The following is a 25530-nucleotide window of genomic DNA, read 5'->3' as shown; positions in this document are numbered from 1 at the left end:
AGGTATAGACAACTTTTTCCCTATCTGCTATGGTAGACTATGTAATCTATAACAGGAGTTAATTTGTCTCTTGATAAATTACAAACATGTAAAAATGCATATGGGTATGGTATTGATTTATTAGTATTATGATCTTAAACTTTGTTAGGACCTTTAACACAATTAGGTTTGTGTTGTCACACACTTGGTCATTTGAAGGATGGACACAGTGAAGGCAGCTGTATTACCATGGAGATGGCCTACATACCTAAACAGGACCTGTTAGCGTGACCATTAACAGGCGGCACAGTGTGCCAGTCTATCCTATGTATTCCCTTAATCTGTAGGTCTGCTAATAGTCCACATGTATGTTTAAATATATTCAAAATAGCATATAGCTGCTGAAAGTTAAATCAATTCAAGTAGGATAGTAGGCCTATTCCATGTGCCAATACATCCAACATAGACTATAACACCGCTACACTGTAGTTTGTTTGCTGTTGGTTAATCTTTGCACTACTGTTTAGTTAGTTTATTTAATACTATTCTATTTCATTGTATATACTGTGCATTTTTTTATATTTAACATGTTTTACTCTGTTATTTGTATTGTATATATTGTGTATTTTTATACTTAATATTTTAATTTTTTACTCTGTTATTTTGATTGCTTAAGTATATTTTTTGTTGCTGTAGCGAACAAATTTCCCCTTGCGGGATGAAGTATCTATCTATCTATCTATCTATAGACCCAAACATAATTGGTCTGTGTTTAAATCCAAATTTGAAAAATCCCATCATCCCTAAATAGGGATTTGATTTTGTAAATATTCAAATGTAATCTAATTCATGATTTTGAAGAGATTTGTCAACAAAACAAAACAATATCACACGAATTGGCAGCGGGCCACTGCAATCGATGTGCTCGACGGTCGTCTTTACATCCTCAGTCAGGACCGTTAATGGATTTCAGAGAGCATTGAGCGGCGTGTAACGTTAGTAGTAGAGATAAACATGGAGCGAAATGTTGGGTCACTGCAGGAGCAGGCCCTGAAAAGAAAGGAGAGGCTGAAAGCACTAAGAGATAAACAACTTCATGTAAGTGTCTTGTCTGCTGATGTCTGGTTTCTGATAAATGCCACAGGGCCAATATCGTAGCCAGTTTTGTTGGTGAGGTAGCGTTAGCCGACTTAGCTTGTAAGTTAGCTAACAACGTTAGCACATGTAGTTAGCAAATCAATCGTAACTTTGGTTCTGGGCTTTTTTTCCCGTCCTGTTAGGGTGTGGGTTTGGATATTTATTTCAAATCGAATGTATTTAACTTCAATATTTAATTATTACAGTGCGTTTGCAGTTGTAGGTCTGGATTGCCTGTGCAGCTAATTTCCGAAGCTAACTTCTGAGAGAGACAAAAACAAAGTGATTGAAGCTCTACTCGCGTCTCTAGCGATAATTTTATATCATAGCTACATCTTATAAAATTATTCTTTCACCAATGCACTTGATAGTATTTTATTTATCAAATCGTATGCTTCTCTACAGACTGGTGAAACCAGAGCTGAAGTAGCAGATGTATTTCCTTGTATTTTAGTAGATGTGCATCAATACATTTAATAGATGGGGCCTCAGTATCTTGCTGACAAGCGGAGGTAAAGGATAGAAGGTGGCTGCAGGGAAGAGAGCACTGACACTCTGTATGTGGAATGATATCTGCTTCCTTGAAGTGATAGGAATCATTTGAATAAAAGGGAAAGTGTCTGTTAAGTATTTAATGACAAAAGCACAGTTTTTCTGGAATGCATCATACATATAGGATTGCCTTTCACTGTAAATGTCTTGGTGTATAATGGAACACAGATAAATATTTTTCAGATGGGGGCATCAGAGAAAGTCTGAAGATATCAGGGAATTTCCACTGAAACGTAGTTTCTGAAGAATATAACGTCTCTTTTTCAACTTCTTTCATAAAGGTATTGCATTAAATCAAGCTGTTTTTAACAGCTTTCCATACATTGCTAACCATTGAGAGGCTCTCACACAGTTATAAACTGGACACTGGCAGTAAAAACACACGTATAGGGAAAGATGGAGCAACCTTTTATTTCTTTAAATGAGGATTAGAATAAAGTATAGAGAAAACTCAGTTGCACAAAAGGTGAAAAACTGTTGATCTGTAGAATCTGTGGGGACAATGTTTTAAAGTAGGAATCAAACTCAGCATATCACAGTTATTCTGTGCCTCCACTGTAGCAGCCGTTCACTTCTGGATTTGAATTTTTCTTGCAACAGGAAACCGTGTGGAGCCACTGTTTCTGCAGTTAAACCGGAGTGTTTTTCGCTGAGCTTGAGTTTGGCAGTGGCATACTGGACTTGACTAGCAATGTCTGATAAAAGACTGTTGACATTCCTGAAGCTGTGGGTTGTTTCCTTTTTGTACTACACTTCAAGAATGAGTCAGTCCCCTGAATTGTTCTAGCAGGTGGACAGGAAGGCTCTTCAGGAAAATGCAAGACGGGAGGGGTTCAATATCCTTTGTTATCACATTTCACTTGGGGTTGATATAATTTTTTCTGCATTCCTGCAAGCCCATGTCATCATTTATTTACCTGTTATTTATGTGTGATTTTAACAGGGGCAAGAGCAGGAAGATGGGGAGCCAGAGAACAAAAAGGCTTCACTAGAGGAGGCTACTGAAGAAAGGCACAGGTTGGTTCATCACACTACACACATAAATGGCTGTTTTTTGTTGTTGTTTTTAATCCGATTTATCATTATTTCTTTCATTCTTGCTCTTGCTTGCTCACCCCTTCAGCTGAATTTTTTAAAGCTGCACAAACGGAACTGAAACTGATATAGCAGCACATGATCGACCATTTATCTGCCCTTTTATCTGATCACCATCTTCTTGTAACTGTATTGCATGTCTCAGTGCAGGTCAGAGGTGCAGTGTGTACACTGGGCTGGATCACAGCTTCCTGCTATTAGCTGCTCAAATATCCTGCAGCTTACTCAACTTTGTGTGTTAGCCGGTTTGAAGGAGCAGCAGCCATCTTTCCTGTCCTACAGGACCTTTTTTCCATTGTTTATATTTAATGACGGCACTGAAGGAGTGCCACTTTATTTCCTCCAGTCCAACAGGACAGATCTCTTATGAGCATAAAAATAGCTGCAGACTTGAAATGCTTGATTTGGACATTTGTCAGGGAAGTGAAAAGTTCACTGTTGAATGTACTCAGTTTTTATTTAATCAATGCGTTGCTAAATCCAAGATACACGTTTGTAGCAGGGTGTGAGTGTAATGTATCTTATATTAATATTTCATAGGAGATCCAATTGCCAAACCCAGGCATGAAAGAACTCAACAATCAACATGTTTACCCTAAAGTTATTGCTACTCAAATGAATGATCCACAAGGAAATAGTAGAACTTGGCCAGAGAGTTTTTCAGCTTCCTGTGTGTTATCATACATTCCTCCAAGCATATCCCACAAAAGGCACCAATGGGCACCAAGCAGCTTTTCCTGTTCCGTCTTGTTAGGTGTCGTCAGGGCTGCTGTTCTTTTTATTTTAAGATAGACCGATAAGCAAGTCGATTTTAAATTCTTGGAAATGGTAAATTACATTCAAGGAAGTTCAAAAACCTCTAAAATATCGATAAGACTAATAACATGCTAGCTTTAACAATCTCATGTGTAAATATAAAAGGCTGATTGTTTTTGGAAGATGTGTGTGCTCTGGTGAATGGAGCAGGTTGCTGATATCAGTGTAAACGTTTGAACACTGCTGCACCCACTCCTCAGCCACAGTTCACTGTAAACATTTTGAGAGAGCCACATTTGGGTCTGTGCTCTGAATTTATCACTGGCTCTCTTTGATGCCACAATCCGCTTGAAGTGGAAATGTGTAAACACACTTTAAAGGTTTGGACACATCAAACTGAGACACAGTTAAGAAAAAAAAGGAGTTAGGTTAAACTTGGCAGGCAGAAAGTGTAGTCGTGCAGTCTGTGTATCCAGCTTTTTGTTGGGCTGTTGGACAATAATGGTCGCCATCAGGTCAAAGATTAATTTTGACACCCTACTTATCCGTGATAAGGGATCCTAACAAATAAGCCGCAGTGTCCATTAAACTTAGTCCTCAAATGATGTTTATTAATGTTATGTTTTGTGACCCCTTGACCTTCCGTTTCGTGACACAATTTTCACACAAAATGTTAAAATCTAAAGAACACATCATCATCATCATCATCATCATGTTTGCACAACAACTTGCTCCCAAGAGGACCGTTGTCTATTTCATGTATTTGCTCTTTCATCCAGCACCATCTTTTTTTAAATGTATTTATTTTTTTACAAAAAAAGTGACTTCAAGAATTCAATAAAATGTTATCTTGATAGACATTGTTCTCAGAAGATGTAACTTGTTGATTTTAGTGATTCTCTGGTCTGAGATTCTCGTGCCACACTTCTACCAAAACATTCACACGTTATATTGCGTAATGCAGCTTAATTGCAATGAAGCAATAGTAAATAATAGCTAGGACTGTTCTGGGTACATTCATGCTTCCTGGAAGAAGAAGTCTTTAAATGTGTTGATTGAATTTGTGTCAACTTTATTTATTTCTGTTTTATTTCATCACATTATGATCTATTGAAGGCTGATGAATGACTGTAGTTAGTTCTGGATGGATGCCTTCTGGCTACTTTAAGCTACCAAACTCGCTGTCAGCGTGTCTTGACTTTGTAATGCTGTGGAGCTTAGGTTGGCAAAATTATTATTTTTAGGCCTTGTTTGACAACGATTGATGCACTTTCCTTCTGTTTATTTAATTAATTGTATTAGTTATATAGACTCAGTTTATATGATATATTTGGTTTTACTTCAAATAAATGTAATAACTTGTCTAAAAATCCCACATTTTATTATTTAATTATTGTGACTTCAGTAGGAGAATTCAATTTAAGGATGAGATTGCTAGAAAGATGTATTCCTCTTTTGGAGAGATTCAGGAGGCATAGGAAGAGATGTAGTACGAGTGGCCCTCAGTCAGCCAAAGGCAGAACATGACTAGCATTCCTGCCCATACCCTTACAAGGCATCAGTCTGTCTGTTGGCAGCAGAGGTTTGATGAACATATCGAGAGTGTTCCCTCGAGCCTCATCACAAATCCATGTTAAGCTCAGAGCAGCTGATAGGTCTCTTGGTCAGACAATAGTTTACCTCTGCCTCTGGACGTACATGTGTATAATCCGCAGGGATGTCAGGGAATCTTGCCAAGAATTCCTCTGTGCAGAGATGTGATGAAAGACTGCGTAATTTTAACATCAAGGACAGCATTCCTCAGCTGTTTGCTGCTCTCCGCAAGTCTGTCTTTAGGAGCAGGTGGAACGTGTTAATCAGACGTGCTCATAGGAATAAAGAGGGACATTATACCCGGCCTCCTCTAGACATTATGTGTGCAGCTGTGAAGGGTTTGCAGATGCTCTTTTATGCTCCTTAATCTCTGGACAAATTATTTGTCTACACTGCCACCTCCTGGACGGTCACATTAGTGCAGCGAGAAAGAAAGAGAGAGCATTGATGACTGATAATGCGTCTCGATTTCTGTCCTCAGAGAGCTGAAGCTGAGGAATTACACTCCAGAGGATGAAGAGCTGAAGGAGAGGCAGGTGCCCAAAGCAAAACCTGCATCAGGTGAGAACTCTTCAATCACAGACGAGCTTTGTAAATATCACATTGCCTCTAGGAAGGTCGTATCACATAGTGAGCTGCTCGACTCCTGCTGCTAATATCGCACATCATTTATGAATGATGATGAATATTCTTTGTTTGCAGTGGAGGATAAAGTAAAAGACCAGTTAGAGGCAGCTAATCCAGAGCCCATCATAGAAGAAGTGGTGAGTACCCCTTTCTGTATTGATGTGTTTTGTTGAAGAAGCATAGTAGTTATAGTTGCCTTATTCGGCTGTTTTCTTTCCTCAGGATTTGGCCAACCTCGCCCCGAGAAAACCAGACTGGTAAGACGTTTTTGAAAATGATTTACCAACCTGTATGGCGCATAAAATCTTGGTATGATTTAATACTTTTTATTATGATTCTGAATCTAGGGATCTAAAGCGTGACGTTGCAAAGAAACTGGAGAAGTTGGAGAGGAGAACACAGAGAGCGATCGCCGAGCTCATCCGTTAGTATTTCCTGTTTTTGAGTTTTATCCCCAACTTTTCCTGACGCCACAAAGACAAACATGTCTGAGCTAGGTGTGAATTATTAGGCTAATTGCTTTGCGGTGTCCAGATTTGACAGAGCCTTGAGGCATCAATGGTGCGATTCCTAAATGTAAAGGTTTTTTCCCCTCATTTTAATGTGCGACATTGAGAGCACAGGTAGCCATGTTTTGTGTACTCACAATAACCCAATTAGTATTGGTTTCTACTTGCATCTTAACATAAACAGCAGTCAGTGTGCAAACACAGACAGCATTACAGCTACATTTTGATGTAAGTTAAAACATGGCAGTGGGCTGAATTTACTGTTATTGTAAAAAAAAAAAAAACATTGTTCAATTTGCTCTGTGTTGGGAGTAACTCTGCAGTCTGCCAGGAAGTCACTAGTGCACTCAACCTGAAGAAGACCTTAACCAGAACTATGGCCAATCTGGAGCACTTACACATGAATGTAACTAGTGATCGGAGAATTCAGTGAATAAATAAATTGACCGTGAGTGTTTGTGTGTCCAGGGGATCGTCTGCGAGGCAGCGAGGACGAGTTGGCCGGAGTGGTGGGAGCCGTAGGATTGGAAGAGGGAGACTCGGACTGAATCCAAGATGTGAGCGATTTAAAAACAGGAGACTGCAGAGGGATTGCCTCGGTTTACTGGGACTGTGTTGTCACATCTGTGTTGTGCTCAAAGAGACGGCTACTTTCATCGCTGCAGGGAGTAAAGTAATGTTTTCAGTCAGGTCTTCATTTCCCCTTGTGAGTCCTGCCTTGTATCATTGCAGTATTCCATATTAATATGTAGTACATTCTGTGTATGTGGTTTATTGATGTTGCAGTGGTAATGCAACATCAATATTTTGCTGTAAGTTTTACATTTTCAAGTAAAATGAGTTTTTCAAATGGCTGATTATTATTTTCATGCATTTTGCCTTTATGGAAGTAGGGGTGGGCATTATGGATTAATTTGTATATCACAGCATATGTGATCATATATTGTGATATAGTACATTATGGAAAATACCTAATCACACTGATGCCAAAATCCTATAAAAATAATATTTAAAGTAATTAAATTACTAATTATTTTGTAAGCATCCAATAATAGAAGACACTTTTAAAATACATATTTATTCTGAAAATTCACTCTCTAAACATCATCAAGTGACCCCTATGCACTCATGATAGTTACTGCAACATTAATGTCTTGCTACTGTTGAATCAAGTTAGTTTCGATCCAATGGGTGATAAATAGAGGAACAATGAACAGATAAGACGTTTTTGGTATGACACTCACTAGTGATATCTATTGCAAACACCTAAATACCTGTTATGAACTGAAATGTTCCTAATCTTTCACAATAAAGTGCATCGTCTGTCTAGGTAGGCCCAAGCTGTCCCCTCAATAAGGAGGATATTGCACAGTTCGTTATAGTACCACTCTTAATACAAGGCCAACTGCTTCTTCAAATGCTTTCCTCTGTTCTCAAAAGGCAAATTATCAAGACTCTAAAGAGAAACAACGCATTCAAACACTGCTCTTCTGAAATTCACAAAAACTACACAAATATGTGACTTAAGTGTCGTTGAAATGATTAATAGCCCATACTTTGACTACAAAACAGATTCTCCTACACACTACAATCTTCAAAAATATACACGATTGGAGATGAAGCTTACAAAGTACAGACATTTATAGCAAGATGATTAATACTGTAAAAACAGAAGTTGTTGATATTGTGGCTCTGGAAGCTTGTTGAAGCTGTTTGAACACGATGCTGCTCAAAATACTTTTGTGATCAGCGAGAAAAGCTGATAAGATAAAATCCTGGATTTTGGTATTTAATAAAAGGAAACTGAGATATTGTAGTTCAAGGAAGCGTCAAATCTTAGACCGTGCTGGGGAGTCAGAGGTTGTTTTGGCACATTTAGAGTGGAATAATAAATACTCCTGCATGCAGATTAGCTAATGATAAAGAGTTATCACTTGTTAGAAGCAGAAAATGGCAACGAGGAGGCCTCAATACCTAACCTCAAGAGGTTGGCATTTGGATGGCCCGCAGACCTCCACAGATTTAGCCCTTGAGCAGGATTGCTGTTGATCTTGTTGATGCTGCAGCGTTATGATAGGTTGGTCGGGTGGGTGATAATCTGACGGGTGCATTCATGGCTACCTGGTGATCACTGGGACCAGGAAGTGGCTGATTCGAGGCTATCAGTCGCAATGTCCTCCACCAGATTCTATCTTCCTGGCTGCAGGACCCAGTTCCACCTTGCACACCCTCTGGGCAAACTTCAGTGAGCACAATGTCTCTCCCACATTACTCTCCAGAGCAGACACCTTTAGTAGAAACAAAATAAAGGCTCATAACATAAAAATGTAATTAACTGCAAATGTGTCACATTTGTCCTCTCAATATATATATACGTATATACATATATATACATATATATATATATACACATATATATGTATATATATATATATATATATATATATATATATACACACATATATACGTGTATATATATATATATATATATATATATATATATATATATATATATATATATATATATATATATATATATATACACACATATATACGTATATATATATATATATATATATATATATATACGTATATATATACATATATACGTATATATATATACATATACACACATATATATATATATATACACATATACATATATATATACATATATATATATATATATATATACACACACACACACACATTTAGAGCAGTAATCTCACCTGCACCACCATGACAGTCTTGCTGCCTTTGCCCAGGGAGTCTTGTAATAAGTAGGTAAGGCGGGAGTTCCTGAAAGGGATATGAGTCTGGCGAGCTCTCAGTGCCTGTATGACGTCCCCCAGTGACAGAAGGGAGCGGTTGATATTCTGGGCCTCTTTCAGCCTCTCTCCCTCCGCACCAGACTTCCATACCCTTTCCGAGCCAGCCAGGTCCACCAGGTTCAGCTTGCCTGAGGAAAGAAAAGTTTAATCATAGTAAAGGTGGAATGAAGAAAATCCTCTCTGGATCCACATGTGTCTGACTGAATCCTGATCAAAAGCTTCTCTTTTGTACTATTTCTCTTCATTCACTTTCTCAGCATTCCTTTTGCTAAAAAGACATTCACAAGGACATCCCTTGGAATATTTAGTTTTTGATTTAGCATTATGCAGTAGCTAGACCGCACTCAGCCTAAATAAAAAAAAAAAAGAGGAATTCAAGGAGGAATGCCAAAGTCTGATTCAGATCTATAGCAACTATTAATTCAGAGCCTTTTAAACACTTTTCTTGTAGCAGGAGAAACACACGTGTGACTGACCAGTGGTTTTGGAGCCGGTGGCGAGGTCAGTTCCCTGAACGGTGATGCAGAGCAGAGCATGGGAGCGGGAGCTATGCTGGTTCATCTGAGTGCCGAAGGTGATCCTGTTCCTTCGGGCCGTTGACAAAATCTTAACAAAAACAAGAATAATTAGCATAAATGTAACAATTTATTGTTATGGTTATTTGTAATTCAGTATCCTATCAGTATGGATTGTTTAAAACACACTGTGTCACCTTTTTGATGTGCTGAAAGCTCTTAACTTCGATGACCCTGAGGCCCGGCACATGCAGCTGTCCTGTTCCATCCGGGTTGATCTTAATGTCCAGTTTATCTCCATCCTTACTCAGCAGGTCTCTGAGAAACACAATATAAGGACAACAATAAAACAACTATTAGTAGGTCTAATATATTGCAGACTAAAAAAATATGCGCAATATTAAGGAAGGCGCAGCATACTGTACCTTAGCACCTCGTTGTAGATCTCCACAGAGCTGACAGTGACCGTGTAAGACCACATGTCCTTCCTCTCCTCAATCTCACTGAAGAGATGTTTCAGGGCTCGCTGGTTGATGCCTGGGTTCTCCACACTGCCCTGAAAATCAAATGATACTTAGCCTGCAGCCTACATTATGGACCCGATACTTATGCTGGTATGTTCAGTGGCTACAATATCTGTTATTACTCTTTGGCTCCAATGATGCTGTAAAACTAGAGAGTTTACCTCCATTGTGTGGGTTTTTCCAGAGCCAGTTTGTCCATAGGCAAATATGCAGACCTGGTAGCCATCGATGCAGGACGTCACAAGAGGCTCAATCTCCTGAAAGATCTGAAGAAAACAAACAAAGAGTTAGAGGTCTCGTTATGATTGCATTTCCTGCATGTGCTGTTCGTTTCCATACCTCTTCCTGTGTGGCCTGTGGGTGGAAGACCTTGTCCAGTTCAAAAATGCGACTCTTTCCTTTGTTGAGCACATTGAGTGAGGACTCATTGTTGGAGTCCGTCGTCACCACCACAGACTGGCCCTCCTCGTGCTGGTCCTCCTTCAGCACAGGCTTCACACGACACAGCACGCGGATGTTGCCTAAAAACAGAAGGTCACGTTAAGGATACAGATTTTATTTTCCGCAGTGTTTTTTTTCCTACGTCTTCTCTGCGTACCCTTAAGCTCTACCAGCTGCTCGTGGTACTTTCTGCGCAGTGCCACCTCCTTCCTATATTTCTCCAGGAGATCTTTGTTGGCCTCAGACATTTCACTAATAGCTGCTGAAATCTGAAAAAGCCAAAATACAGCAAAAAAAGTTCTTTACTAGGCTTGTCGATTTGGTCAGATTTATCACTCATCTAAATGCACTGAGTTAACATCATGGTGTGACATCATGGTGTGATCATGTACGTACCTGTTTTTTTGCGTCACTGATAGCTGCTCCGTAAAAGTCTGAGAAGTTTCGAACCTGGCTCCTCAGACTGGTGTAGTCTGTTTTCATGGAGCGTAAAGTTGGAGGGAGTGCAGTCAGACGCTTCTGCAAGCCTGACAAGAATAAATTGAAAGAATCAAACTCACATAGGGGAAAGAAATAGTAAAGGAAAAGTTTAAAGGAATAAGTTATAGTTAAAGTAATAGTTTGGCATGTTGGGGGATGAGGTTATTTGCTTTCCTGCTGTGAGGTAAATGAGAAGATTGATATTACTCTCCTCATAGAGAGTGGTATCCATTTCCCAAAATGTTGAACTATCTCTATAAAGATGTTATTGTTTCTTTCTTCTCTCTCTTTGGAGGTTTGATTATTTGGTGTAACTTACTGAAAAACTGCTCCTGCAGGTTCTGAAAGTGTTCTGCTGAGCAGGTGGCTGCAGCCTTCACAGCCTCCTCCTTCTTCTCCTCCAAGTGGCCAATCTCTTTCAACAGGTCCTCTCTCAGTTTACTGATTTCTCGCTCATACGCTGCGATCTGTAAAAGGTTCAGCACAGCAATTTGTCAATCTGTCAGCTCGACTGGTCCAATCTGTGCAGGCTCAGCTCTGTAATGAGTTCATCTGTCAATGAAATTGATCCAGGTTGTGAATTTCCGGCAGCTATGTGTAAACTTCCTCCTTCTGCCTTTACTTTTCTCTCCTTTCATCATCTGTTCTCAAAACAGAGTGTGGTTTATTTACCCCTCTGGACTTCTCCAATTCTCTATCTTTAATTGTATTGAATCAGAGCTGATGACATCAGGAGGACCATTTGGGATTTGTTGCCAGTTTCCTTGCCTCCTAGTGGCCAGCAGCCAACAGTAATAACACATGTGCTGATGGTTATTTAGCGTTATTATGGAGCACTATTGTCAAAAGCCCACCTTGCAATTCATATACAACTTGTTGCTGCTTGAGACACTTTCAAAAATGGTGTAGAACAATTACTTTCTTCTAAAAATAGATCACCCAAGTCTACAGTTTTATACTGCATGTTAAAATCAGTCAATCAGTCAATCTGTGTATGAATACTTACACCAAACTGGTTAATTAATAATTAGTTTGTTACCTTGTGCTGCAGATTACAGCTGTATTCATCGGACTTCCTGATGTGTTCCTCCAGCTGTTTGCATCGCTCATTCTGATTGGACAGCTTATCGGACAGCAGTTCATTCCTCTGTCTAGCTTTGGTCAGCTGCTTTAATGTGGCCGGTGATTCCACCTCCACATTCTGGGTGACATACTAAGAGAGAAAAAACATCTGATTAGGGTACTAGTTCGTATTAAACATTGTTATGTTTCCAGTGAACAAATCTCACTCTAAGGTAAGATTTACCTTCACCACTGGCTCCTTGCCTCTCTCTCTGTCCAACTCCAGCTGCAGCTCCCTCACTCGGTCCTCTCGTTTTCTCAGCTCCTCGCCTCTCCTCCACTCGCTTTGTTCACTCTGTCGCTCCAGTTGTGACAGCTGCTCAGCACGCTGCTGTAGGGACATCTCCAGCTGCTGCACTCTGCTGCGGAGGTTTTCATTCTCCTAGCCGAGCACATAAAACAAAAGTACATTTTAAAATATTTGTGTTTGCGGTTACTGATGGCTGCCTTGGGAGCACATCGGCGAGCTCTCAGCTGTGTTGGTGCGCCTCACCTTGATGAGCATGGTGCTGGACTGGGAGGGGATGGTTGACAGCTGCTGCAGGAGGCCTTGGGTTACGCTCAGGTTCTGCTTCAGACTCTCGTTCTCTGCTGACAGACACAGAACCCGCTTCTCTGAGTCTGTTGCCCCCTGAGGAAATGAAACATGAGGTTCAGCATAACAATGAGAGATGCATCAAAACCAGAGGTCCTCACCTATGCCCTTGTAGATGAGATGGATTTATAACGTTACACACGGTATGCAGACTGTGTGGCATTTGTACAGCATGGCATTTCATAGGGTGTACATGGGCAGCTGTGGCAGCTTTGCTGATGACGTGGAAAGTGACAAAGACTTGACAAATGATTAAATCAATAGTTCACAATGCTTACGGTGGCTGTTCTCAGTCTAGACAGCTCCTCCTCGCGCTCCTCTATGCAACTCTTGAGCTCATCGATCTGTGCAAGAAATGAGAAGGGTTAAAACTGTAACGGAGGATGCTTTTTGAAGATTTAGTTCCATTAAATTAAATTTGAACACAATAAACTCTACTTTTGATCAATTATTAATAGAGTGCAGGTTGCACATTTTTCCTAAATGGATGTAGCATTTGGGATATAATCAATATGAAGCTTACCTGCTGTTGAAAGGCTTGTATACGCGAGTGTCTGTCCTTTTCGTTCAGCTCCAGCTGTGAGTGCAGCAGGCGGAGTTCTCCTCTCAGCTTACTCCTTTCACCCTGCAGGCCATACAGAGACTCAACCAGCCTGTGAACCCCAGCTTGTGTCCCTGCATCACTGCTGGACTCGCCTGGGGGACAACAAATAAGCAAGACTATAATCAGCCTCTGCATCATCACCATCAGCCTGAATACTGATGCATAGCTAACAGAAAAAAAATAACCATAATCATATTCTGTCACCTTCTGACCCATATTCATATTACGCCACTGAGAAACAGAACCAGCCAATATCCTTTGAACTTCTTCTGACCAGTTTTCTATATGTTTCCGGTTGATGCTTGTGCGTGTGTAATATTAATGGACGTTAGAGCTCTTTTACACACCATGCAGTCACCGTGCATTGCAGTGAAGTTAACATTATCATTGTTATCCGTGTTCCCACTCTCACGTCTCCTGGGCATCGTAACAGATTACGGCAGCTTCCCACGTGGAGCCTGGAGCGAAGAGGAGTGTTAAAACCAAACAACCTGCTAAAACTCCTCTATTGTTCATCAGGGACCTGAATAGCATTCTTAATACTTTCTTCCTCCTCAATTATTTATCATCTGATTTTCATGGCAGGGCCTTATTCTAATTCTATCAACATGCCATGTCAAGTTTGCTGTGTCACAATGGTGCAGGGAAAGGTGGTGGTTTAAGGAAGATTTATATATAAAAAAAAAAAAAAAACATGGAGAAGTGGCTAAAGCGGAGCATCAGGGGTGTTAGAAGAAATATGCTTGCAAGAAACGTTAAAAGTCTGCAGAAGCACTAAGATAGCTTTGTACGTTTTAAAACAACAGCTTGAAAATCTGAAAAACGTACTTCCTCCAACTGAAAAACAGATGATACAGATAAAAAAAAAAAATGGGATTTCTTGTTACATTTTTGATACATGACAACTGAATGGAGAAGCAGTCATTCACTAGAATCATATACCGAATAAAAGATCACAACACAGACAAAATGCCCTAGTGCTGGAAATACTGCACATCCAAGAGGCATCGCTTATGCCTGCAAGTTGCATTACAGTAAACAAACAAACCAAACAGCCTCGTAACACTTGGGACATGAACTTCAGGCTATTTTTAGTCCAACACGAGTACACGTGACGCCTGCCATGTGCAAGACCTCGCAAGTGCTTTTGCAGGAACTAAAACAGCACTCTAAGCCATGTTTAATTAATGACAGAGAGCCACACTAGAATCAATAGACAAGTATCAAAGACCTGCGCCGCAGAGTAATGTATCTATGTCCTGTGACTAATGAGAGTCAGTGCGCATGAGGTCCTCTCCTTAAACACACCTACACGCTGAGATTCATATAACCCTATCTGGCTATCACACAAATTATCATACATAATGACTTATTTCTCTGAGGCTGTATCCGTCAGCCTCAGGACAAGAATCTGATCTGTCTACAGCTTCATGCACTTGTTAACGCGCTGTACATATGCACAGAAAACTGATGTAGGACAGTGCAGTTGGTATCGCTACCCTTCTGGTCAAAGAACCATCTGGTCAAATCTGAAACACAGCAGATACCCACATCTAAAGCCTTCAGGTCAATCACATCTGTAAAGTGTTTGTCTGGTCTCTTGACCAACACCCACATAAATCTAATCAGCCTGCTCCTCTGCTGATGACTGTATTCTTCTATAAAAAGGTATACAGTGTGGTCCTGGTTGAAGAAAAATATAATCTATAGGGTGAACCAACAATGGACAAACCAGGACACTGTTTTAAGAATGAATGACTCCTAGTAATGGAAAATGACTGGATTTGACAGCACAAAAACTCTCATCTATATTATGTAACTCAGTGGATATACAGCTATTATGGCAAGGATGTGAAATTGACTTTCTTTATTTATGGTCTTTGTAATCCATCTTTCTCCATCCATCAGATGATCTCATCCACTCTGAAGTCTCAAATCGTTTTAAATCTACCTGTAGTCCGCAATGCCATTTTCTGCTTCTCCTTTCACACAAACCAATCTACTTATGTGTGTGGTTATTAAAACAGCCACTTGACCTCTACCTCCCTTTTTTTCATCATCCTCACATCCACCACATGGGAATGTAAACCCAAACCTTGCACCTTAATTTCACCCTCCCCCCATCCCTTCTTTCCTCTCTCCGCCTCCTTTCCTTTCGCTCCCTCACCCTCGCTCAGCGGACTGGGCGTCTGTTGCTGGCTGACAGCCTCCTCCAGGCTGCTGATGATGCTGCCCTTGTCCCTGAGGCGCTGGCGGTAGGACGCTCGCAGGGCCTTCATCTGACGGCGGTGCTGGACGCGGTGCCTCTTCAGCTGGACCCGGTACTGGTCGGCCTGCTGCTGCAGCTGCTGGAAGTGGGAGTACTGCTCCAGAAAACTCAGCAAGTGGGACATCACCGCCACCAGGGGAGACTCCGTCAACTGGGCAGTACAGAAGCACACATACATACAAAGTTTAACACAGCCGAAGCTCCTATTTGGGGAACTGCTCATTAATGTATCAGGTGAGCTGCTCAGTCAAGGTGATGACATAGTTTTGGTACCTTTCCTGTTTCCTGCTGAACCTGCGAGGCCCTCCTCTTCTCAGCCTCCTGCTTAAAGGACAGAAAAGCAGCCAGAGGAGTGCATGCTGGGATGTCTGGGCCTTCTTCCTCACCTTCATCACTCAGAGACATTTCATCGCTGTCACTGCTACTGCCTGGATGACAACAAATCACATAAACATAAAGTAATAAGTGAGTAAAGGGATGTACGTATGTACTAAATAATCAAAAAGTAGAAACTATCCCCATCACAAATGTTGTATCATCCTTCTATATCATATCACAGCCTTTATGTTGGACTATAAATAAAAGCTATTTGAGCACTCACTGGATTCACCAAGCTGAACACAAGCCTTTTTTCCCATTTTGGAGGTGTGGCCATTTTTCCTCCTGGTCCCTGTTTCCATGGAAACAGGTCTTGGCTCCTGAACAAAGCAACATACATAAGGGTCAGATGGTAATAGGCATAATATTTACACATTGCACACATAGAATGACACACAAGGCAGAACAATGACACCACCAATTTCCTCGTCCTTTAAAACAAAGCCTTTTTGTACTGTCAGGTGGTAGATGACGCATGCATGTTCCCAGAAAATATAGATTTTTTTTCTGACAGAGGAACCCCAATGATGGACATGATGGGGCTAGACCTACGTCTGAGGAAGATCCCTGCACCCCCTCCAAAGCTTCATCCTCCTCCTCCTTCTTAAAGACAGTGTAGAAGATGTAGACTAAGAGGGAGTAGAAGGCATACATCTCTACACCGTCCAAGTCCCCCTGTAAATGACAGATTCACTCAATAATCACATATATCTCTAGATCTTGCAGCAGAGACGCAGACAAAATATTATAATTCTCACCCTGATAACAACACTCAGGTCTTGACGATAATCAAAGGATGCATGAATGTAAAAACTGGTCTTGACACACAAGGACTTCTCAAGAGACTACATTCTTTTTCTATTTTACACGTCACCCCACTCAAACATGCTGAAATATATATATATTTTTTACCTTATCACATATCTTTTCCTCTTTGATGATGACAATCTGACCTCCAAGTCATTTGTATTCCCCCTTCACACTCCATCTGTGTTGTCAATGACAAATCTTCCCATGCAGCCCTTGTTCTCAGAGCTGCAACAGCATCCCAGCATTGTGTGTGTGACTCCCTCTCTGCCGTTCTCTCTTTCCTCCCCTTTCTCCTCCCCTCCACTTTGCTCCATCTACAGGCTGCATCTGCAGCGAGCATGCTCAGTGCAGTTTCCTCATCCGCTGCAGTGGAGGGGTGATGGATTCGGTATGGAGACTAATTGAGCCAGGAGGGGGTTGACGCTGATACCAGCAGCCAGAGACAGAGGTGGATGAGATGTGCCAGTTTCCAGGTGCTCATAAAAAAACTACAATATAATGCACTTGCAAATATTGAGATGTTTGCAAGGACTGTAAAAGATACAACAATTGCACTTGAACATGAGCCAAGAGAACTTTCAAATGCAATGTAAAATGACATTACTGGAGTGATATTTTGATAAACATTTACACAATTTATTATAATATATATTTAGATGTTACGTCAATGTAATCTTTCTTGAGTGTACATTTACATTTTGTATCAACCAAAAGCAATTAAATGAGAATAAATAAAATTACATGAGACATTTCTAAACTTTTAAATACTTCCACATTGCCAAAACATACATGAACTCAATGATGAATCATTACAAAAAAAAAGCACAGGCAGCATGATTATCATTATCATGGCACCTCAAACTTACAAAGGAGTACATGATGAAATGTCCCTGGTCCCCTGTGCCCTGTCCGTCCCACAGACAGGAACACAGCCACAGATGCTTGTTGTTATACTGCAGTAAAACTGCTGAGGCAGCCAATCACATCTCTGACATCCTGAGAGAGAATCTGCAGTGTCCCCTACACATATCTGTAAAGAATATTAATATCTTGCAAGGACAACACTGTGGACAAAGGGTTAAACAGATTAGATCATTTATGTTAACATTATCACCACTAGAAACCAAGAAAGTAATAACAAAGTGTTTGAATAAGTATCAAACGAGGATGAGGTAAGAGCAGAGCCCAGAGCTTAGACCACTGCAGATATATAAACAGCGATAGCGCTGAGGCTGCAGAACAAACAGTACCCATACTCTGAGGCAGCTGGATGTTTTTGGAATCTACAACACTAAAACTGCTAGAGAGACGTGTGGAGGGTGTCGATAGCCTAAAAGTGAGCAGAGCCTTCTAGACATTCTTGGAAATGATCACACAGCAAATTAAAATGCCCATATTCTGGCCACATAATGTTGAAAATTTAAATGCATAATTAATGTCATCAGGGCACTCATTATGTCTAAAAAGGTTTTTGCTGCGTCCCAGTGACGTAGACGGTCACCATGGGCTACCAGTTGTAAAGATTTTTCACTACCATGCAGACGATTTTACTTTTCACTTTAAAACACAAAGCATGATCCTGTTTGAAAAGCAGTTATCATATTAGTTTTCCCATATATAAACATTCATATGTAAAACCATGTTATTCTGTAGTGCATGTGGACTCAAATTCAGGAACTAGTACTGCTATTAACATTTTTTTTTCTTTTTTGATTACTCTGTTGATTATTTTTTGGATTCACAAATGAATCAAGGCATCTACAAGGCATTCAGAGAGTGTTAAAAATGCCTGTAATTTCCAAAAGCCAAAAGGGCAATCTTCAAATAGGTCGTCTAAACAGTTCTGTTGCACTATGAGCTCATCAAGGCAAGTTCCTAATGTTTGTTCAAATGGCAATGGAAATACAATGAATGCAACTCAAATATTCTTCACAAATGTCCTGAAATGCTTTTTAAGTTAGGCACATTCATTTTAGCATAGGTCCATTTTGTCATTCTGTCCCACAGCCAAGATCTCTACTGGTTTCTTAAAGGCCAATGTTACATCGGTCAGTCACATCCAACAGAAATCTCTTGAGGGCCTGTGTGGAAGCCCAACAGCCAATAGACATGGAGCCCTTTAACAGACTCTTGGTGAGACCCTGAGTTGCAGCTGGAGAAATGAGCGGAGCAAAAGTGTTTGTTCCGACCCTCTGAGCCACAAGCAACGGGAGGCTGAGGGCCACACCGCCAAAGGCCCCTAAAGCATTACCGGCAAACAGGCACACCATCAGGCAGCAGGACAGGGAAGACAAACCGAGGCAGCGTGTCATAAGCGTGAGAGCATCTGCTGAGAGCCAGTCACTCAATCCCAGCAGCAGACAGGAACCACAAAGGAGAATGTGTGCCGTGTTGTGGTCTTCACTGAGCCAAAGGAAGTCAAAGGCGAACAGCGCTGGAGCCAAAACCTCGCCAGCCCACTCTGCTTCTCTCTGGATGGAGGTGAGGTATGAGCTGGAGGGAAGCAAGATGCAAACTGCTGCAGAGAGTCCAAGCAGGAAGAGGCCTACTGAAGGAGCCCTGTGATCCTGCAGAGACAGAAGCAAAATGAAAACGTGAGACATTTTAACCATTGAATAAATGATCATCTATTTTCTAACTAAAAATAACATAAATCTCAGCAATGGGGTGACCAGAATACACATTCATTACATATTATAAATAAGCAGTTTAGCTGCAAAATACTAATTAGCTTACCAATTATGTTCCGTTACCAGTAAATAAAATTGATACTAAAATGTCAGAAAGTATTGAAAAATACCCATCACGTATTCCAGAGCACTAAAGTGACAATGAAACGGCTTGTTTTGCTAAAAAATAAGTTCAAAATCAAAGGATAAACATTAATAAGAAAATGTAGAACATTTTTAAGAAGCTGGAACCAGAGAATGTTTAGCAACTTTGCTTGGAAAAAAGAGCACTACTTTATCCAAATTATTATAGAATATTTTCTGTAGATCGACTAGCGTTAATTGCTAAATCGACTATGGTTTCTAAAAGTTTTATAGTAAGTTTAAACATCATCTACATTGGCACTATGGTGGATGACACGTACCTTAAAGAGTCTGTAAGAAGAGTACAATGCTGTGGCAGACAAAATTATGTTGGAACAAGATGTTGTTACCCACTCTGTTACACAGGACGCCATTGATCGTGAGGACGAGTGACACTCCTGTAAACATCCACGATTTTTGCAACGTTAGTTACTGCAACTGTTGCATGTTTCTGAATATCGGATAGTAGTTTATAAAGTCAGCTAATAAACACAGAGCACAAAGAACCAAACTTTGTGCAGGAACACTTGCAGGTTTGTTTTGACACGTGACAATTCCGGATATAGCCAGTGCGCATGCTCCAAGAGATGCCTTCACAGCTCCTCGTAAACGCTGCCACTGCACCAGCGGTAATACGCGTAAAATGTACCACGAGCCAGAGCGAATTAATTGGAGTTTAGTGAAATACTTTAGTATTGATTTCCAAGATTTTCTAAATATCTAATTTATTATTTTCTAAAGCGATTTTCCTTGTTTTATATGAGACTGTGTTTTACAAATAAATTTGAACTTAAAATACGTTTACAACCCATCTGTATTTTATATATATATATATATATATATATATATATATATATATATATATATATATATATATATATATATATATATATATATATAACACAACACAACTAACATTTTAAATAGTGCTGTAGCCAACAAACGATGATAAGCCAAACTTTTTAAACCGCATTACTGTTTTCACTGTTACAAGTTATTTAGTTATGCGAATTAAAGGCGCATTCATATCTAGCACTATGGCAAACCGGATTTTTTCAATGGTGTGTAAAAAATAATAACCATTGTTAGTATGAGTTCCAGCCTACTGGTTGTACGCAGTAGTAATGCAGTAAAAGGTGTCTGATTTCTTACGACAGTAACGTTACCTGAAGGCAGCTTAAGTTCGAAAAGTATGGCGGCGGAGTGTTTGACAACCATAACAGAGCAATGGATACGGGAGAGATTACAATTAAAGCATCCTTGTCTAGGTAATATTATGTAATGCTAATACAAGTAGTTGTGTCGGAGTACATACCAGTTGAATAACGGGTTAAGTCGTGCAGTTTAGCTTTTGTCAATAAAACTGAATTAGCCAGTTACTTTCCCAAGCCTTAGCATCGGCGGCTAAGCTAACGATAGCTAACATAGCCACTAGCAATTATTAACTGTCACCTGCGGCAAACCACAGCACCAGAAGCAAATAACCGAGCGCAGTCTCATTTATACATTAAACTCTTTAAACAGGTGATGTCCGCTCACTGAGCCTCCCGGGAACGTATGAGGAGAAGATAAGACGTCTGGGAAACGCACTGAATAACTTTGTCCGTCTGAAGTCTCTGGACCTCTCCTGCAATGCGCTGGTCTCCATTGAGGTAACGTTGCGTTTAAACGCTCTACCACATCCTGAAGATGAATGCTGTGAAAGAGGTCGACTATTTAAAGTCCAGTTATCCCCTTTTTATTTCCTTATTGTTATACATTGTTATGCACGTTTCTGACGATAACTGGTTTTAATAATCCCTTTTAATAATGTATGGTTTCCTCCCCAGGGGGTTCAACATTTGAAAGTGCTGGAGAGGCTGATCCTGTACTATAACTGCATACCTTCCCTTGAAGAGGTGAAAGTGCTGTTCGAGCTGCCAGCTTTGAGAGAGCTCGATCTCAGGCTCAACCCTCTGGCCAAAAGTTACCCACGATACCGTCCTTGTCTGGTGCACGCCATGCCCAACCTGCGCAAGCTAGGTAAGATATAGCCATGTCGCCCAGGTTGTACTAACCACGGGTAAGCTTTGAACATAACTAAGTGTCCTCCCCTTGCCTTCTAGATGGTTGTTCAGTCAGAGACACCGAGCGCAAAGCTGCCATAATGCAGATGTCCTCTGACCTTCTACCTCTGCAGAAGAGCTCGTCTTTGACTCAGGTTGCTGACCAAAGGTACGCTGATTGTCAGATGCTTCGGTGTAAGTGTTTCAGCTCAACTTTGACTTGGAGGGCCCACCAAGGACCCTGAGAACATGGGAAACAAACAAAACAGATTGAAATGTTTGCTTTTTCTTGAATAGTATGAAAAAGGACAAATGTTTGGGAATGTTTCTATAAAGTTTCCCCCGCAAAAAAGGGAGTGACTCAGCTGCTTAATTATAAAGAAAGAAAGCAGTCACATGTAGATCAGTGTGGAGTTTTAAAGCCACAGCGTTGTCCGGTGTGGCTGTTGTCTGTGTTTTCGTCTTAAATGTAACATTTGGGTCGCTCCAAAAATGTCTTACTCAGTGTTCAAATTGTACATAGCTACACCTTCTTTTATCACTTCCGGTTTAAATAAAAAAACAAGATGGCAAAGGCCAATATGCCAAACTCTATGCTTCAAAACCGTAGTCCACAAACCAATTGGTGATGTCACTGTGACTACGTCCACAGGTTAAAACCTCGGGTGCCAAAAACACCCACTAAAAATCAGCATTATCAAAATGAATTCCTTTCCGACATGTTCTGGAGTTGTATCTTTACCGTCTTGCTTGTGGTTCCCAGAAGCAGTGATCAGAGACTGGCTTTAGTTGACCACTTAACCAAGAGGCTCTCTCTCCTGACCGACACCGATGATATTGTGTTGAATTTTGTTGCGACGAATCACGGAGACCAAAGTGCAACTCAGGCCCACTCAGTTCTCAAGGAGGCAAAAGGTAAGATGTCAAAGTATAAAAGCTAAGTCAAAACCAAACCAGTAGTATTTATGTTTTGTTTTCAAACTTCTATTCATTCTGTCTCAGAACCCAAAGAGGAGGAATCAAAAGACTTTACAGAACAGAGGTGTTCTACTCCAAAACAGGTGATTTTTTTATTTCACAACAATATTATCAGTTATACATTGACATTATAATATATACTGAAAGTGCCCCTCTTGTTTTTTTTTTTTTAAGGAAACCGCTAAATCCATCCTCAGGTATCCTCCTACAAAATATGGTAAGTTTTTGCAGCTATCTTTACAGAGAGTCAGTTGGAGATAGAGAGTTGGAAAAGTGCTGTAATTTTTATTTGGGGATTTAAATAGGTAATCAGGGCTGGGTGAACACAGGATTAAATACGTTATTTAGAAATGGAAATAATAAAGAGCACTAAATAAGTTGTACCCCGACCACTGTCCTGTCTTTTCCACTAGGGGGAGACAGAAGCCAATTATTTATTTTTATAATCATGCACATCTAGGGTGAATTAATATTAGTTATTTATTATGTCATTTGTAATTTGACCAGATATCACAAGGTCCAAAGTGCCACACATGAAAGAAGCATCTCATAAAAGAAGCTCTACCTCATCAAAAGTCACTGAAAGACCAAAGGTGTCCTTTGGCCCCTATGTAGAGAAATGCAGACCTGTGCCTGGAAAACAAAAGCAAAAGGACTTCCCCAATCAAAGCAGGCAGGCAGCCAAGGGACATTACACCCCTAATCCTGGTAAGAACCATGTCTGTACTTAATAACATCCTTTGTCAGACTTCAATATAAATCCACAAATACACGTTCTTTGCATGTTGTTGAATGTGCTTTTTCAATATTTGAATGCAGATCAAAGTCACGGTCATAGTTCCTCATTAGCTAATATCCGGCCTCCCAGTCCACGTCGTCCTGGTTTGAATTTGTCTGACCTCTCAAACCCCATCTTACATCCTCCAAGACTGACCTACTCCAGCCTGAACAAGACTGAAGGGGGCTCCAGCCAGCCGCAACAAGGGGAAAAGAAAAAAAGGGTGGGAAGTGAATTCCGTCTAAAACTGAATCATTATTATTTTGTTCCTACTACTTGTACACATGATATTTGAGGTTGTTTTTTTTCTCATGAACTCATCTCTTATCTCATCTCTCAGGGTAGCTATAGGAAACCCCTGGAGATGCTCCTCAACCTCGTGGACAAACACTGGACCGGAGAGAGGTCACTGCATCATAACAACAACTTCCTGTGTGAGTTGGGAGTTTGGTTTGGGGAATGTGGTATCTGATTACAGAAGCTTGAAGATAATGTCCGTCATCATTTGTATTTTTGGCTCTAGCTCGGGCGGTCCAGATCCTATCTATGATGGAAAATGATATTTCCAGTCGGGAGGCTGAGGTCAGGACCTTACAACGGGAAGCTGATGCACTAAGCTTTCAAGCGGCTGCACGAGAGGAAGAGCACAAAAGTGAAGTCCGTAACCTCTCTGCTCAGCTGGAGGTAGCCGGCAGTGGTGTTGTGAGTGGATTCAGCATGAGAAAACAATGTTGATCTTAAGGTGGCCATGATGGTTTAGAAGAGCACACTGTATTTATTGTCTTTTCTCTAACACAGGGAAAACTAAACGAGCAGCTGAGGATTGTCTTGGGGGAGAATGTTGCTCTCCAGAAACAGCTCATCAAGTTAGAACGACAGTATCTGAAGTCTATGATGAAAAGTTCACCTGTTACTCAGATTAAAGGTCAGTGTGAATGCCAATGGGAGACATGTACATTGCCGTGCAGCATTCACCCCCCTTGGTGTTTTTCCAATCTGAATATGTGCACAAACCACATTCCATTTTTTTATTTTTAGAGTTTTTCTCATTTCACTTAACCAATTGTGACCATTTTGTGTAGGCCTATTAACTTAAAATCAAAATAAACAAATCATTTAAATTCCAGGCTGTAATGCAACAATAAAGAATACTTTTGCTTGCACATTCTCAGAGGCTCAGACAGAAGTGGAGGAGCTGAGGAAAGAGATCGAGGGGTTGAGGGTGAAGGTGCAGGAGGCTGAGAATGTCAAGGATTTGTCAAATATGCTGCAAGAAAGCCACCGGTAAGAAGTCGGGCCATTTTAGTGTTGGCACTTGGTTTTGCAGTATTAACCACAACCACAACAGTGATGTTCTCACACCTAAACCAGCCCTACTTTGTTTGTGTCTGCGTATGTACTGCAGGTCCCTGGTGGCTACCAACGAGTGTTTGCTAGCGGAGCTGAAGGGAAGTGGGGAACTTTGAAGAGGAATTTTAATGAAAATATCAAAGCAAGACTATGCCAAACGTCATATTAACATTGCTTTCACTGTGCGAGGCCCAGCAGCTACAGACTGTTTTTTTAAAATATTTTTTTACTTTATATCACTGCAGTGTACATTTAATTTATGTGTGTTCCTTGCCCTTTTGAAAATGTTTCATTATTTTAAAAAAAACACACAAAAAACTGAGTTTGGTTGATGTAAACTGTAATGGGGAAAGGCAATTAATTCAAGGAAGTTTGTGTATAAGTGTGTGACAGGGCTGTTATGTTAAATTAATTTAAGGGGGGGAAAATGTCAGTGAGAAGGTCATAATACATTTCCTGGATCAGTGGCAAGATTGTGTCTCTCTTAGCTGCTTTCACTTTTTTTTTTTTTTTTTAGGTCACTTGTCTCCATCTGCTTTGTACGCTGCAGTGGAATGAATGCATCTAGAATCCAGCTGCACTGTGACTTTATTTATACCTCTGCCTTCAGGGCTGGAGAGCTACACACACACACACACACACTGATGCACTTCCCTCTCACAAACACTAATGCAAGACCTGGCAGACGTGGATGCCCCTGCATGTACTGAGTGTAGCTATTGTTTTTATGTGAATGCTCAGGTCAATGG

At 40.5% G+C, this 25530-nt stretch overlaps 4 protein-coding genes across 6 annotated transcripts in view; 2 read left to right on the top strand and 2 right to left on the bottom strand.

Annotated features, from left to right (window-relative positions):
* Nucleotides 1–944: 944 nt before the first annotated feature.
* On the top strand, nucleotides 945–7106 carry ccdc12 (coiled-coil domain containing 12). Its single transcript, XM_068735353.1, has 7 exons — nucleotides 945–1077; nucleotides 2612–2685; nucleotides 5594–5673; nucleotides 5815–5876; nucleotides 5962–5996; nucleotides 6087–6163; nucleotides 6717–7106. Exons 1-7 carry the CDS (start codon nucleotides 994–996, stop codon nucleotides 6794–6796), a joined length of 492 nt encoding a protein of 163 aa, XP_068591454.1. The 5' UTR covers nucleotides 945–993; the 3' UTR covers nucleotides 6797–7106.
* An 8-nt stretch (nucleotides 7107–7114) lies between these two features.
* On the bottom strand, nucleotides 7115–20174 carry si:ch211-257p13.3 (kinesin-like protein KIFC3). The gene is made up of 22 exons (XM_068735352.1): nucleotides 19912–20174; nucleotides 17684–19384; nucleotides 16920–17240; nucleotides 16560–16682; nucleotides 16231–16327; nucleotides 15903–16057; nucleotides 15528–15780; nucleotides 13280–13452; nucleotides 13035–13100; nucleotides 12655–12792; nucleotides 12346–12543; nucleotides 12079–12252; nucleotides 11359–11506; nucleotides 10956–11086; nucleotides 10717–10828; nucleotides 10458–10639; nucleotides 10280–10384; nucleotides 10020–10150; nucleotides 9792–9912; nucleotides 9556–9685; nucleotides 8978–9207; nucleotides 7115–8536 (listed from the first exon to the last, which is right to left on the bottom strand). The coding sequence occupies exons 4-22, from the start codon at nucleotides 16659–16661 to the stop codon at nucleotides 8411–8413; spliced, it is 2772 nt and encodes a 923-aa protein (XP_068591453.1). The 5' UTR covers nucleotides 16662–16682; nucleotides 16920–17240; nucleotides 17684–19384; nucleotides 19912–20174; the 3' UTR covers nucleotides 7115–8410.
* LOC137891070 (transmembrane protein 276-like) lies at nucleotides 18845–20004 on the bottom strand. The gene is made up of 2 exons (XM_068735494.1): nucleotides 19981–20004; nucleotides 18845–19384 (listed from the first exon to the last, which is right to left on the bottom strand). The coding sequence occupies exons 1-2, from the start codon at nucleotides 20002–20004 to the stop codon at nucleotides 18845–18847; spliced, it is 564 nt and encodes a 187-aa protein (XP_068591595.1).
* Nucleotides 20175–20798: 624 nt separating the features above from the next.
* trip13 (thyroid hormone receptor interactor 13) overlaps nucleotides 20799–25530 on the top strand; it is a 38045-nt gene continuing 33313 nt past the window's right edge. Inside the window, exons 1-14 of one of the 3 annotated variants that reach the window (XM_068736435.1) lie at nucleotides 20799–20898; nucleotides 21155–21282; nucleotides 21460–21652; nucleotides 21736–21844; nucleotides 22439–22590; nucleotides 22678–22736; nucleotides 22828–22870; nucleotides 23161–23361; nucleotides 23473–23654; nucleotides 23772–23865; nucleotides 23955–24133; nucleotides 24230–24356; nucleotides 24604–24715; nucleotides 24837–25504. In XM_068736435.1, coding sequence (XP_068592536.1) covers nucleotides 20823–20898; nucleotides 21155–21282; nucleotides 21460–21652; nucleotides 21736–21844; nucleotides 22439–22590; nucleotides 22678–22736; nucleotides 22828–22870; nucleotides 23161–23361; nucleotides 23473–23654; nucleotides 23772–23865; nucleotides 23955–24133; nucleotides 24230–24356; nucleotides 24604–24715; nucleotides 24837–24897 — 1716 coding nt within the window. In that variant the 5' untranslated portion in view covers nucleotides 20799–20822 and the 3' untranslated portion in view covers nucleotides 24898–25504. Of the gene's footprint in view, nucleotides 20899–21154; nucleotides 21283–21459; nucleotides 21653–21735; nucleotides 21845–22438; nucleotides 22591–22677; nucleotides 22737–22827; nucleotides 22871–23160; nucleotides 23362–23472; nucleotides 23655–23771; nucleotides 23866–23954; nucleotides 24134–24229; nucleotides 24357–24603; nucleotides 24716–24836; nucleotides 25505–25530 lie in introns of those variants that run through there. The other 2 variants (XM_068736432.1, XM_068736431.1) reach the window with 2 other exon arrangements.

Source organism: Cebidichthys violaceus, unplaced genomic scaffold (genome assembly GCF_023349555.1).
Source record: "Cebidichthys violaceus isolate CVI_PGR_0920_01 unplaced genomic scaffold, fCebVio1.0.p SCAF_7, whole genome shotgun sequence".
Lineage (NCBI taxonomy): Eukaryota > Metazoa > Chordata > Actinopteri > Perciformes > Stichaeidae > Cebidichthys > Cebidichthys violaceus.
The sequence above is the reverse complement of the archived record's forward strand: the minus strand, read 5'-3'. Positions and strand labels throughout refer to the sequence as shown.

What these genes read in the sequence shown, in the direction of transcription:
- si:ch211-257p13.3 (XM_068735352.1), bottom strand. Translation starts at nt 16,661, where the DNA reads ATGTATGCCTTCTACTCCCTCTTAGTCTACATCTTCTACACTGTCTTT. An exon ending in GCCCAGTCCGCTGAGCGAGG is followed by an intron (nt 13,453 to 15,527) that starts GTGAGGGAGCGA and finishes GTTGTCCCCCAG; the next exon opens with GCGAGTCCAGCAGTGATGCA. An exon ending in GCTGTAATCTGCAGCACAAG is followed by an intron (nt 11,507 to 12,078) that starts GTAACAAACTAA and finishes AACCTTTTACAG; the next exon opens with ATCGCAGCGTATGAGCGAGA.
- ccdc12 (XM_068735353.1), top strand. Translation starts at nt 994, where the DNA reads ATGGAGCGAAATGTTGGGTCACTGCAGGAGCAGGCCCTGAAAAGAAAG. An exon ending in TAAGAGATAAACAACTTCAT is followed by an intron (nt 1,078 to 2,611) that starts GTAAGTGTCTTG and finishes TGATTTTAACAG; the next exon opens with GGGCAAGAGCAGGAAGATGG. An exon ending in AGCGATCGCCGAGCTCATCC is followed by an intron (nt 6,164 to 6,716) that starts GTTAGTATTTCC and finishes TTGTGTGTCCAG; the next exon opens with GGGATCGTCTGCGAGGCAGC.
- LOC137891070 (XM_068735494.1), bottom strand. Translation starts at nt 20,004, where the DNA reads ATGGCGTCCTGTGTAACAGAGTGG. An exon ending in CGTCCTGTGTAACAGAGTGG is followed by an intron (nt 19,385 to 19,980) that starts GTAACAACATCT and finishes CTGTCTCTGCAG; the next exon opens with GATCACAGGGCTCCTTCAGT.